Below are 13,349 nucleotides of genomic sequence, written 5' to 3'. Positions count from 1 at the left end.
AATTGGAACACTTCTTATATGTGCAACATCTTTTATTATAGCTTCTGAGTTCTGAAGGTTGTAAAATAGCGTTGAACCATTAGATTTACAAAGGGGTGATTTCTTGATGTTGAAACATAGCGTTTGTCTAACAATTCCATCTAAAGGCTCTGAACTCAAGAAACCAGAAAAAATAGACATGCTTCAAGCCGTGTTGATTCTTCCGAAACGTCATTTAACATGAGTAGCCTCCAGTGCCATCGTGCCAAAACTTTGGAGCCTACCACTCGGACGCAGACATGCTTTCTCTCACTGCGCTTCATCTAATTATGTACTGAATCTCGGCATGGTCTCTTAACCATTCAAGCACCTTTGCTCCCTCTAAAATTTCTTGGACCTGTGCAAATATCGGAAGAGATGCCGTAAGTGTCACTAGTCAGATACTAGTAAAGAACACTAATTGAAAACTGCTACTAGTAAAACACTGAAGAACCAGTCATTTAACCAAAGTAAAGCAGAGCAAGTCGATGGTGTATGTGAACCTGTCCCTTAACACGTTCTTCATCATAATCCTGTTTTTGACGTTTAAATTCAGCAATGGAATTTTCGACCTCTTTCACAAGATCATCTGTTGAAAACTGCAAAAGAAACAAACTACATTTCATTTGTGAACGAGTAATAGATCTGCAATTAAACATATTAATTTCAAAAGATCGTGTTACGAAGCATCTCACAACAAGGCTTAGAACAAATAATATTGATGGTTAATCTGTAATCTATGTACCTGTAGATTTTCCCGTTTAAATATGTCTCCAACGGCTATACTCTGTTTTATCATATTCATAATATTATCCTTCTGGTGTAGAAGGTACTCCTCTACAGCTTTCTTACTTGAAAGCGTAGCCAATTGTTCTTCATTTAATTTTACGTTTGCCTGTGTAAACAGAACAACCAAAAGATGACAGTGACAAATTATAACACAGAAATGCACACTCATACATGCCAAATCAAACTGCAACACCAAAGAAAAAGTACATTGTAGAAACCTACCTGTATCTCTAAAAGTTTGGCGCCATAAAGCTGCCTACCTTGTTCCTCAAACAAGGATTGAGGAATATCAACTTCTACCATCTGCAAGCAGCAAGACACAATTACTACATACTAAGTTCCCCGTATCAGCTAGAAAATTTATAAGTCCGACATGCAAACAGGCCTAACACTTTAAATTATCCTGACAGCCTACATATGTGCTACCAATCTGCCATCTTATAACATGTTTGCTAATTAGTGAGCAGATTACAGGCATCATTCGCTGCTCTCCCCTCAATTCCCCTCCCTTTGTGTCTCACTATTTCTTACTATGGAGTTCGAGTCCACCAATTATTAGTTTCAATTCATAAGAGGTGATTTGACTCCTTATTGGACAATCATTTCCTACTTGCTGGAAAACAGAAAAGACACTAATCTCGTTGGTGTCCGCTTTCTATGTTAGATTAGTATGACTATTGCAACACTAACATGCCTACAAGTAGAACACAGTTGGTGCAGCGATAGATAACATATAGACAACAAAGGAATAGTGTTTACGGTTTAAGGTTTTGTTGATGGCAAGGATAGAAACAAAATAGTTGATGGCTCATGACTCAAACAGGATGGTCTCTGCGCATGAGCCAGCAGAAGTACACCAGACATTCAATGCCTAAGTCGCGTTTTACTTTACAAACATGATTTTAATTTACTGTCATATTGTTTTAGTCTATTCAGATTAAAAACTAGCTGTCCAAACTTTCTAAAAGGGATTTCTTAGTGATATCTGTTTCTGATGGAGTTGGTTTCTACTTGCACATGCATCCATTTTTTTCTTCTGTTCTTACAGGAAAGAAAAAAAAGTGAATTAACTGTCTGTTTTTATTTAACACATGGAACAAGCTGCAAATAAACATTTTCCACATAAACTCAAGATACATATTTAGTGGATCTTGAGATAATAATTGGGTTTTGCAGTAAATTAAGCCTTGATTTTGAAATCTTTCCAGAAGCCGAACTTAAGTTTTGATTTAAAAGTCATTATGTGCAATAAACTTTTGTTTAAAAATGCAACTTCAACATGTAACAAGAAAAAACCAAAAACAGCTGTCCCTCTTTCACCATCAGACATCTTCCAATATTGCACCGTAAGCAACTACGTTAAGATGGGTGGACAAAATATAAAACAGAAGGTATGAGGAAAAGCGGCATAAAGGCATGTGTCACAAATGGTTCTGTGCTTAAGAGTCTAGTAACTGATTGTGCAATTGTGAATATATCATACACTCTACCTATCTGGGTGCACACAATTGTGTTTGCACAGATGGAAATGGTATGACTGCATTGCTATAACAGTAAAAAAAAGGTAAACACCAACAAAAGGATGCAAAAATTAAATATAATCTGAGAAATTAATATCACCTTGCAAAGCTGAGCTAGAATGGCATTATCTGCTGCTTGCTCTCTAGCTGTTTGCTCTGCTTCCTTGCATCTTTGCAACAGTGCTTCCTTGACCTACAGAGAGGCAGCAAATTTTATCATAAATGAACACAGTACAATTTGAGGAAGCAGTCCAGAGAGGATATTCAAAACTTCATAATGGCCACCTGTTCCAGGGTGGTGGATCCAGGAAGAAGCTTTGGAGCAAGGGAGTCATCCAATTCAGGTAAATCTCTGTAAAATAATTCTTTGCATTCAACCTAAAGGAGACCAAAAGGAAAAAAAGAAGATTATTTAGCATCTTTAATGCATTGTGCATGCAAAAAAGAGTCAATAAAATTAAGTGTTTCATATCAACTGGGTCCTTGAGTGGTGGCTGTTAATTGAGGTGAATTTCAAATCAAGAGTATAGAACTAGTATCACACGGTTCACACCTTCTCCAAACTCATGAAATTTAAAAAAAAAAAACAATGATAGGACTTTCTTAAACTTCAACATCGATAATTATCGTTTGTCCTTTTAACTGAGCTCAAGCTGAGTTAAAGAAGTATATAGAGATAAATTGTTTCTCATATACTGATTAACATGCAGATGCCTATTTTGTCTTATCATGTTCTGTTGTTGGACAAAATGGAGAAGCACTCACAATAAACTGAGCATGAATTCCTCGGAGGTTTTCCTGTGCCCATGATTCAGGAAATACAAGTGGAAAGGACTTCGTTTCACCTCGTTGAATTCCGATTATTGCATCAAGGAAACCGGGAATCAATTTAGCACCATCTTCCGTGTCAAAATGATAACCTGCAGGTAAAAACCAGAATTGAGATATTTCTACAAGAGTTCATCATTCCTTCTGTTGGAGAAACATATGAATCTTGACAGACCTTTACTCTCTGCAGATGGAATATTCTGAATATTTGATTTGTCTTCATCTATTGTTGTTGCAGATATATCAAGGACGACAAGATCACCAACCTGTAGAAGTCTTAGCATAGTTTGTTACAAACATCATACAACTCGCTGAAAAAGATATTATAATGCAAATATAAAACTTCTTGGATGCTGTGAATAATTTTATAGATCCCTTCTTTGTTGGATGAAGAGCTTACATTGCATAGGGAATGTCCATTTATTTGGATAACTAGAAACATAATTGTGAAAAAATTAATGGCTTATCTTTTGAAATTGGATAAAGGGTCCTTAAACGCCCAACCTTGCACTGGACAAGTAGTATAACTGATCTACATAAGATTTCTTAACTGAATTTCCTGATGTAGCATGATCAGCTTCTGAGTATCTCCAGTAATACATCAAGCCCACAAAGAAATTTGAGTAGTATAATGACTACAATCTAACTCTTTTCATGCAGACTTGGAAAAAGTTTAATCCAACAGCAGTCTTTTCAAAGTACATATCACATGAACGTGCATTACCAAAAGAATGAGATAATGAAACCTTTGTCAGTAACTTGAAGAGTAGTTACCTGTAGTCCTCTGTCTGTAACAATTCTTAAAGCCCCTAGGGACTTGTGACGGCGTCTTAATTCTTGCTCAAAAACCTTTTGTGCATCTATGTCGCTGTCTATCTCAACAACGACCTTCATATTTTTGTATCCGTTCTCAGGAATCCATTTCACTTCTGGTGCTACATCAACAATCACATCATATCTGGATCACAAGATGAACAAGTGAGTATGATCAATCCAATCAAACATGAAGAGAAGTGATGGTTGACATGATCATTTAACATGCCTCCTCTTTCCCAATTATGAGTTATTTATCATAATAATTTGCAACAAAAAAAGTACGATTATGAAAATAGTGAAACTGTAACCTAAAACATGTCTACGTTTGAGTACCGGAGAGAATTGCTAGAAGCATAGGCCTGCTCCATCTCAGAAAATTTGGTCATTATACTGACGGAGTCTGTCAAAGCCGTGGCTGTCATCTGTAAAACAAGAGCAGGACAACCTTCAATCAAAAACTCAAGCATCCAAAAGGAGGTTTTGCTAGAAACAGGCAGCAGAATGTTGGCAACATTATAACTCCTAATCCATTCCCAATAAGCTGAACATCAAGTAACCTCACTTGACATAACTATTATCAATAATATGCCCACATTAACTCGCAATTTAGAAACCAAGTTAACCAACCAAAATATAAATATCCACTATAAATAAATAAAACATACTGAAGACATGGCATGTGGAAGAGTCCTCCTCAAAATAGACTCAATGGTAGCCTTCTCTACACTTTTCTTCCCGACATAATTCACAAGAATATTCTCCGGCACCGTCTTCCCAGGCCGAAACCCCGGAACCTGAGCACATTAAACCCAAAAATAAACAAACCAAAGTAAACAATTCAACTTCATTTCCAGACAAGTTAGCTAATTCAAAAACCATACAAAATGAAATAGAGCCAAAACCTTTGCTTGCTTCATGAACTCCACTATAACCTTCTTGTAACAGTCATCGCAGACTTCCGGCGGAACTTGTATGCTCAACTTCACCTGCATTTACATCACATTGATCAGTACTAAGTAATTTAACTCTCTCTCTCTATATATATAGTTTGGGAAACTGAGGAAAGTTACTCTGGAATTGGGTTGCTGGGTCTCGGTGACGGTGATGTCGGCTGGAAGATTGTCAGTCTCGGAGGTGACGGCGGTGGAGGGAGAAGCGGAGACGGCGAAATGGAGAGGGTGGAATTGGCGGGAAATAGAGGTGGGTCTGCGGGAAGTGCGGAGTTGGAGAGAAGTGGGGTTCTTGGGGAGAAGAAGGGAGGGTGAAGAGCGTGGTGGGTTTGAGTTGAGGACTGATGTGGTGGAGCCACCGTTGATGGCGGTGATGCAGAGCTCCATTGGTTTGCCTTTGTTTGGTTTTGCTTTGCAGTGTTTGCAGAACAAAGAGTTTGAGCTCTCAGAGGTTGTCTGCTAAAGCTAAGATAGAGGGTAAAATGGGGATTATCCAAGAAAAGTGATGCGGCGCCGTTTTGCATTGAATCCAAATGTTACTGGGTAACTCAAGTTTGCTGTCCTAATAAGAGAGAATTTTTTATGTGCTACTGTAGCACTACGTGGTAATATCTAGTTGTCTATTATTTAAATTACAATTTGACACGCAAGATTTAAAGAAAAATTATGTTTTAGCTATTTTGTTAAAGACTATTTTAAATCTTTCTAAAATCTTAAACACTAAATTATAAATCCTAAATCATCAATACCCATGAAGGTCAATTCACAAATAATAAAAATATGTTAGATTATGATTTTGGTATAATAAATCCACGTGTCGAAATATAATAGGTAAGGAGTACCACTAAGCATTGTCACGCGGTACTAGGGTAGCATATAAAAATTTCTCTCTAATTAGATAAGGATATGGATTCATGTATTGGTAAGGAGTTCAAGATCATTTAGGATAGTTTATCATGTGCCTATATATAGGCCTCATTGTCAATGAATTAATTCAAGTCTTGTCAAGATCTTATTCATAGTTTGAAGTATGGCACAAAGCAGATAGAGATAGATAGAGAAACGAAGAGGATAGCCATGGGAGATAACAAGGGAGGTAGGACTCATCATTTAGCCCGCGGACCCGAAAAGCCCGCGGAGGCCCGCAAGCCCGACGGGCTTTTACCCGGCCCGGCCCGCGAGAAAGCCCGCCAAAGCCCGCTTCCGTGGGTAGAGGGCCGGGCTTAAATTAGAGGTGTGAAATCCGGCCCGGCCCGTAAAAGCCCGCCAAATAATAAAATATTATACATACATATTTTATTAGGTTTAAAATAAAACTATTGCATTATGAAGCAACTATATTAAAGAAACTTCTTGGGATCGATCGACACCAGTAGATATGATCAGTATATATATTTAGTGACCCTGTAAAAATTTCATCCAATTCGGAACTCGTTTGACCGTCGGAATTTCCGGTAAACCGAAAACAACACTAATATGTCATAAGAGAAGACCCATTACCAAAATGCGAACACAAAAAGTCGTTTGCATATCTGAAATCACCTAATTTTTGTCACCGATTATGTGTGGTCGCACCAAGGAAACCAATTTGGCAAAGCCCCGGTCAAAGAAGATTTTAATATGTCAAAACGCCTTTTTCTTTGTTAACCGTAGGTACGGACGGTCAAACAATATCCAAAACGGACGAAATTTTTACGGGTTCCCTAAATATATATACCGATCACATCTACTGGTGTCGATCGACCTTATTTCGAACTAGAGTTATTGATCGTCGAAGCGTCAACTAATGTATCATACCCTTTATATTAGGTTTATATTAAAACTAACGCATTATGAAGCAACTCTATGAAAGAAACTTGTCGGGATCGATCAACACCAGCCGATGTGATTGGTATATATATTTAGTGACCCTGTAAAAATTTCATCCAATTCGGACTTCGTTTGACCGTCGGAATTTTTGGTAAATCGAAAACACCACTATTATGCCCTAAGGGAGGACTTATTACAAATATGTGAATGCTGAAAGCCGTTTGCATATATGAAATCACCTAATTTTTGTTACCTATCGTGCGCGGTCGAACTGAATAAATCTATTTGGCAAAGCCTCAGTCAATGAGGTTTAAATATGTCAAAACGCCTCTTTTTTAGTTGACCGTTGATACGAACGGTCAAACCATGTCCAAAACGGATGAAATTTTTACGGGGTCCCTAAATATATATACCGATCACATCTACTGGTGTCGATCGACCATATTTTGAATTTGAGTTGTCGATCGCCGAAGTGTCCACTAATGTATTATAACCTTATATTAGGTTTATAATAAAACTATCACATTATGAAGCGACTATATGAAGGAAACTTCTCGGAATCGATCGACACCATCCGATGTGATCAATATATATATTTAATGATCATTTTAAAATTTCATGCAATTCGGACCTCGTTTAACCGTCGGAATTTCCGGTAAACCAAAAACAACACTAATATGCCCTAAGGGAGGACCAATTACCAAGATGTGAATGTGGAAATTTGTTTACATATTTAAAATCACCTAATTTTTGTTACCTATCGTGCGTGGTCGAACTGAAGAAATCTATTTGACAAAGCCCCGGTCAATGAGATTTTATTATGTGAAAACGCCACTTTTTTTTGTTGACCGAAAATTTCGACGGTTAAACGAGGTCCGAATTGGATGAAATTTTTACACGGTCCCTAAATATATATATCAATCACATCTATTGGTGTCGATCGATAATATTTCGAAACCAGAATTTATTTGTGACTTTTGTTTTAGAATGTTTTCTAACAATTCTTTTATTGTTTCAAACCCTTAAATTAGAGTATTATATTATTTTTCTAATACAAGCCCGTAAGGCCCGGCCCGTAAAAGCCCGCAAGGCCCGGCCCGCAAAAGCCCGCAAGGCCCGCCTTAGGTGGGCGGGCTTAGATCTTCGTATTTTTAAAAATACCCGGCCCGGCCCGGCCCGCCACTTATTTAAATTTATTAAGGCCCGGCCCGGCCCGGCCCGTTGACGAGCCCTAAAGGGAGGTGGTTGTCACGCCCCAATTTTGAACAATAAAATTCAAATTCGAAAACGTGATAATTCAAATGAACTTTAAATATTACCCTTTGATGTGACTAAAATGGTCTCTCAATTATAACTTTTTTTTTGCGCATTGTAGTATATGATAAAGTAGTGTATCGTTCTTGGCCGGGGATTGAGGGTACTCTAACCAATTATGTTAACTAAGACATACTAAGACTCAAACAAATAACCATTACAAACCTAAACAACTATGACTCTGACTAACTAGACACAGTTAAACTAACTAATGACTCAATAACACAAGTATGGGGCTTCGATCTGTGACACGGTCAAGGCATATAGATAATATCACGATCAAGAGGGATATAATGCTAGAAACTCGGAAATCCACCACCAATATGATCAAGACATGTTATGCATCATAATTCCAATATGTAGTGAGAAAGATATCAATCAAGAACAAACCATGAACACATGCATAAGTTCTATATTACTTTTCTTATGTTATCTAACTTAGTGTAGCACTCAAGATAAAATCATTCTAAACATGAGATCTCAAAACTCTTAGTGAATGCACATAAGAAGTATATTCAATAGATGCAAAGATCATTAAGCACATATGGAAGTGATTGACAATAGAATCCATCCTAGGGTGAAACGCCAACCTACTATGCAATTCTAATTGATTTGATATAAACTATTCTTCTATAGTTCTTGCTACTTATGAATAGGATCACTTAGCGTAAACCCTAATTCTAGCAACAATTACATGCTTCATATTTATAGAGAAACCAGTAAACACAAAACATGCAAACGATATTAATAAAACAAGATTAGAAGAATCAATCTCACAAACATACCTTGAAATTATAGATGCATAAACATATTGTCTCTTACATAATTTGGGCTTCAAACCTCGCCCCTAACTAGAAGAGTTTAGCTACTCATAGTTTTTGAACTTAAGCAACTAAAGATGATAGAAGAATTGTGTAAAAAGATTGTTTTGAGGTCTCCTCTTGGTCTCTATATATAGATCACGAATTGGATTGCATAGGGTCTGATTTGGATGTCCAAAATATCCTCCAACCAATGAGAAAGCTTCCCTTTGTGTGGAGAACAAGTTAGCAAAACCCTAAATGCACCTAGATCTCTTTGCGATCTCCAAACGTCTCCAATCTTTAGGATTTCAATTCTGATAATATTCCTCCATATTTTCCTTCCTTAGCATGTATATTTCGAAGATAAATGTCAAAGAATATTCAAAGGATCTTCAATTTCACACGAATTCTCTTTTCTTTAGGATTTCTAAAAATTGGCAGAACTGACCTCCGCGTAATGATCATGTCATAACTTCCTCTAGGAAATAGATATCAATGTGATTCTAAATCCTACGGAACTTAGACTCAAACAACTTTCTATCCATATATGCCACATTTTCTGGCTCATTGTGAGCTGTCATGAGGAGTCCATAAGAAATGGATGACGTGCACATGAAATTTCATGATTCTTTTAGGATTTGATTTTCCTTGAATATCTTCTTCCTCCTTTTATTCTTCTTCTAGGATTTGACATTTGATGAGATTTCCTAGTCCAAATAGGACTCTTCTTTACCTTTGATGATTCGAAACCTTCACACTTCTCCTGGTCACGACATGAATCCTACTCCTTTCAGTATTTGCATTCATTATTTCCTTCTTTGGCTACATTTATGCGTTTTAAGCTCATTTTTGTTCTTCTTGCATCTTTTTTGACCTATCAACAACAATATGAGTTATAATTAATATTATTAAGGAATTAGAGACACTAAATATGGGGAATAATGTACTAAAAATATGGATATTTATACTCTCATCACCCTTATATCGGTGTACACAACTTCTCTAATCTCTCATACTGCGAACCTGAATACCTCCACCTGCACATATAACCCTACACCATGTATTGACGCACCGCTTTGTCAACAAACAAACCCGGTAAAGCTCGTATGAGTAAACTTAACTACATAACACATGCTCAAAAGTTCTCAAACATAAGCAACAACATCAAACTCCACAAATCACACTCGAACAAAACACAAGATAAAGATTAGTGATTCCAGCATAAAAACATAGTTTAAGAATTCTCACAAGTACACCACTAGACGCTAGGAATGAGAAAAACCAACACCTCAACCTGAAATCAAGAATCCTCATTCAAACCCAAAAAACAACTCACTCTTGTTTTCTTTTACACCTCAACAACCAAAAAGAAAATATCATAAATAAATTCTCTTTTAACACATGCACTCATGAGCTTGAAAAGATAACCCTACTTGGTTACCTCACATGCAGTGCTACGACAGACAGATTAGAGCTCTAATTGATCATAACCAACGCCCGGCCAAAGTTCTCGATTTAATTTCCATTGTCACAACAACGGTGACCGTCCGAGACAAAAATATTTTTAACATGACTCAACGTTAAAAACCACTCTTACAACATTTCAATCCAACCATGATAATGTTGTATTCACTACAGTCACCAATGTGGTCGTCCGAAGATAAAACATTTTTAATATGACTCTATGTTAAAAACCACCTACAACATATCAATCCAGCCATGATATATTATAAGTCCAACCAAGCGATTCTCATCACAACAAAACATGAAAAAGAACATGCCAAGAAACCAAATTACCAGAATGTACATTTTATTCTCTTCCGGTCTCATCTGCCAACATTAACAATTACACCATATATACTCAAATATAACATCTCACAATTCCACATCATCAATACATATATTTCACGTAAATATATATATATATATATATATATATATACAGTCCCTATCCAGAGTGAAGCTTCACTCTGAAATTACAGAGTGAAGTTTCAATTTTAGCATACTTTTCAGTCAAATATTTTTACCATAAGTGATTTAATATTTATGTATGCTATTCAAGATCATCTCTACAAAGTTTCATTTAATTCGACAATGGTTTGAGCTTTTAAAATTGAGATTTATACGAACGGTTCATGTTGAACAATTTTAATTCATTCATTGATTTAATCTAATTTCAGTACCTTAACGATGTCCGAATTGGATGAAATTTTGTATAGATGATCTTGAATAACATATATAAATATTGAATTACTTATGGTGAAAAAAAATTGACCGAAAAATGTGCCTAAATTGGAACTTCACTCTGTAATTTTAGAGTGAAGCTTCACTCTGGATAGGGACTGTATATATATGGTGAAAAATTTTGATCGAAAAATGTGCCAAAATTGGAACTTCACTCTGAAATTACAGAGTGAAGTTTCAATTTTGGCATACTTTTCGGTCAAATATTTTTACCATAAGTGATTCAATATTTATGTATGCTATTCAAGATCATCTCTACAAAGTTTCATTTAATTCAACAATGGCTTAAGCTTTTAAAATTGAGATTTATACGAACGGTTCATGTTGAACAATTTTAATTCATTCATTGATTTAATCTAATTTCAGTACCTTAACGATGTCCGAATTGGATGAAATTTTGTATAGATGATCTTGAATAACATATCTAAATATTGAATTACTTATGGTAAAAAATATTGACCGAAAAATGTGCCAAAATTGGAACTTCACTCTGTAATTTCATAGTGAAGCTTCACTCTGGATAGAGACTGTATATATATGGTGAAAAAATTTGATCGAAAAATGTGCCAAAATTGGAACTTCACTCTGTAATTTCAGAATGAAGCTTCACTCTGGATAGAGATTGTATATATATATATATACACACACAGTTCCTATCCAGAGAGAACATTCATTCTGTAATTTCAGAGTGAAGTTCCAATTTTAACACACTTTTCGATCAACGTTTTTCATCACAAGTGATTTCTTATTTATGTATGCTATTCAAGATCATCTCTGCAAAGTTTCATTCAATTTGACAATGGTTTGAGCTTTCAAAATTGAGATTTACATAAACGGTTTATGTTGAACAGATTTAATTTGTTCATTGATTTAATCTAATTTCAATACCTTAACGATAACCAAATTAGATGAAATTTTGCAGAGATGATCTTGAATTACATACCTAAATATTGAATTACTTGTGATGAAAACATTTGACCGAAAAATGTGCTAAAATTGAAACTTCACTTTGTAATTTCAGAGAGAAAGTTCACTCTGGATATGGACTATATATATATATATATATATATATATAATATAGAAGAACATATGTTTTTAAATTTATTTCTTTCCTAGTTTCTCTCTTTTAATTGACTTTTAATATTAATTAATTAATTAATTAATGTTGTTTTATGAATACTATGTTATATAAAGGAAACCTGCGTTATCAACTGAAATGGCTGTAAAATACACATCCCCTATACCCTACGAATCACTTTGTTCACTCTACACAATATTGATTTATTAAAAGACTAAAATAACCTAATCTTAATTTACATTATAGGACAATAAGTTGTTATAAATTACATTATTTATGTTTAGGGTTTTATGTTGACAAAAACAAAATGAACGCATGATCATTTTCATGTGGATATATGAATTCATACTGTTCATTATGATTAAATTTGAAGCATATACATGAATATCAAATTAACTTTCCAGTTGTTACGCAAGCGGCTGAGGGAGAAGTTAACCTAAACATGAAATATTTCATCTAATGCTTTCTGCTAATTCTTTTCATATGCTTTGAGTTCTTATAGAGAAAGATCGGGAGGAAAATTAGTTTAGTTTCGGGACAGAAAAAAAAAAGATTGATGAGTGATATCTAGAGAAAGAAACTGGGTACGTATTTAAACAAGTGAATAAAGTCGTATTAGAAAAAAACTAATTTAGGTATTGTAAATGGGTAATAAAGGAAATTTAAAATAAAAAAGTTATATGTAGGGTGAACAAAGTGAATTAGGGTGGCAATAGCCGCACCCCTACCATATATTATGTTGAAATAATTTTTAATAGGGTAGTGTTATTGACACACCCTATTTTGTTATCCACACACCCCACTAATGATTTAAGCCAATAATAACCAAGCAAAAGTAGGAGAGTGCATTAAAAGAGTAATAAAAAATATATAAGGTGTGTTATTATCAAAAATGGTGTGTTAATAACAATTCCCTTTTTAATATTAGAAGCATATTATGGTAAATAAATAAATACTTATAAACAAAATTAAAAGAAAAAAAAGAAAGAAAATAACTTTTAAGTACTCCCACCATCCCCCACTTTTCACTCTAATAATTATAAATATCATGATAAAAGTAAAATTATTATTATTTGTTTAAAAAGGACTGTAAGATTATCTAAAATTGCAAAATTATTTTGCATATGCATAGCTTATGTGGGCAAGGCTAGTTAACATTTATTCTAACAAATTAACCATT

General features: G+C 35.1%; 1 protein-coding gene across 1 annotated transcript; it reads right to left on the bottom strand.

Annotated features, from left to right (window-relative positions):
* On the bottom strand, positions 1 to 5,338 carry LOC126787737 (trigger factor-like protein TIG, Chloroplastic). The gene is made up of 13 exons (XM_050513639.1): positions 5,042 to 5,338; positions 4,874 to 4,957; positions 4,637 to 4,765; positions 4,305 to 4,393; positions 3,930 to 4,113; positions 3,331 to 3,421; positions 3,093 to 3,247; positions 2,613 to 2,705; positions 2,428 to 2,520; positions 1,030 to 1,110; positions 764 to 913; positions 522 to 617; positions 1 to 376 (listed from the first exon to the last, which is right to left on the bottom strand). Exons 1-13 carry the CDS (start codon positions 5,306 to 5,308, stop codon positions 299 to 301), a joined length of 1,590 nt encoding a protein of 529 aa, XP_050369596.1. The 5' UTR covers positions 5,309 to 5,338; the 3' UTR covers positions 1 to 298.
* Positions 5,339 to 13,349: the final 8,011 nt, after the last annotated feature.

This window comes from Argentina anserina, chromosome 3, assembly GCF_933775445.1.
Source record: "Argentina anserina chromosome 3, drPotAnse1.1, whole genome shotgun sequence".
NCBI lineage: Eukaryota > Viridiplantae > Streptophyta > Magnoliopsida > Rosales > Rosaceae > Argentina > Argentina anserina.
The sequence above is the reverse complement of the archived record's forward strand: the minus strand, read 5'-3'. Positions and strand labels throughout refer to the sequence as shown.

Bases quoted from the DNA above. Each gene is read 5' to 3' on its own strand.
- LOC126787737 (XM_050513639.1), bottom strand. From the start codon at position 5,308: ATGGAGCTCTGCATCACCGCCATCAACGGTGGCTCCACCACATCAGTC. The intron at 2,706-3,092 runs GTGAGTGCTTCT...GGTCTCCTTTAG, and splicing joins GAATTCATGCTCAGTTTATT to GTTGAATGCAAAGAATTATT. The intron at 377-521 runs GTTCACATACAC...ATATTTGCACAG, and splicing joins AAGAACGTGTTAAGGGACAG to GTCCAAGAAATTTTAGAGGG.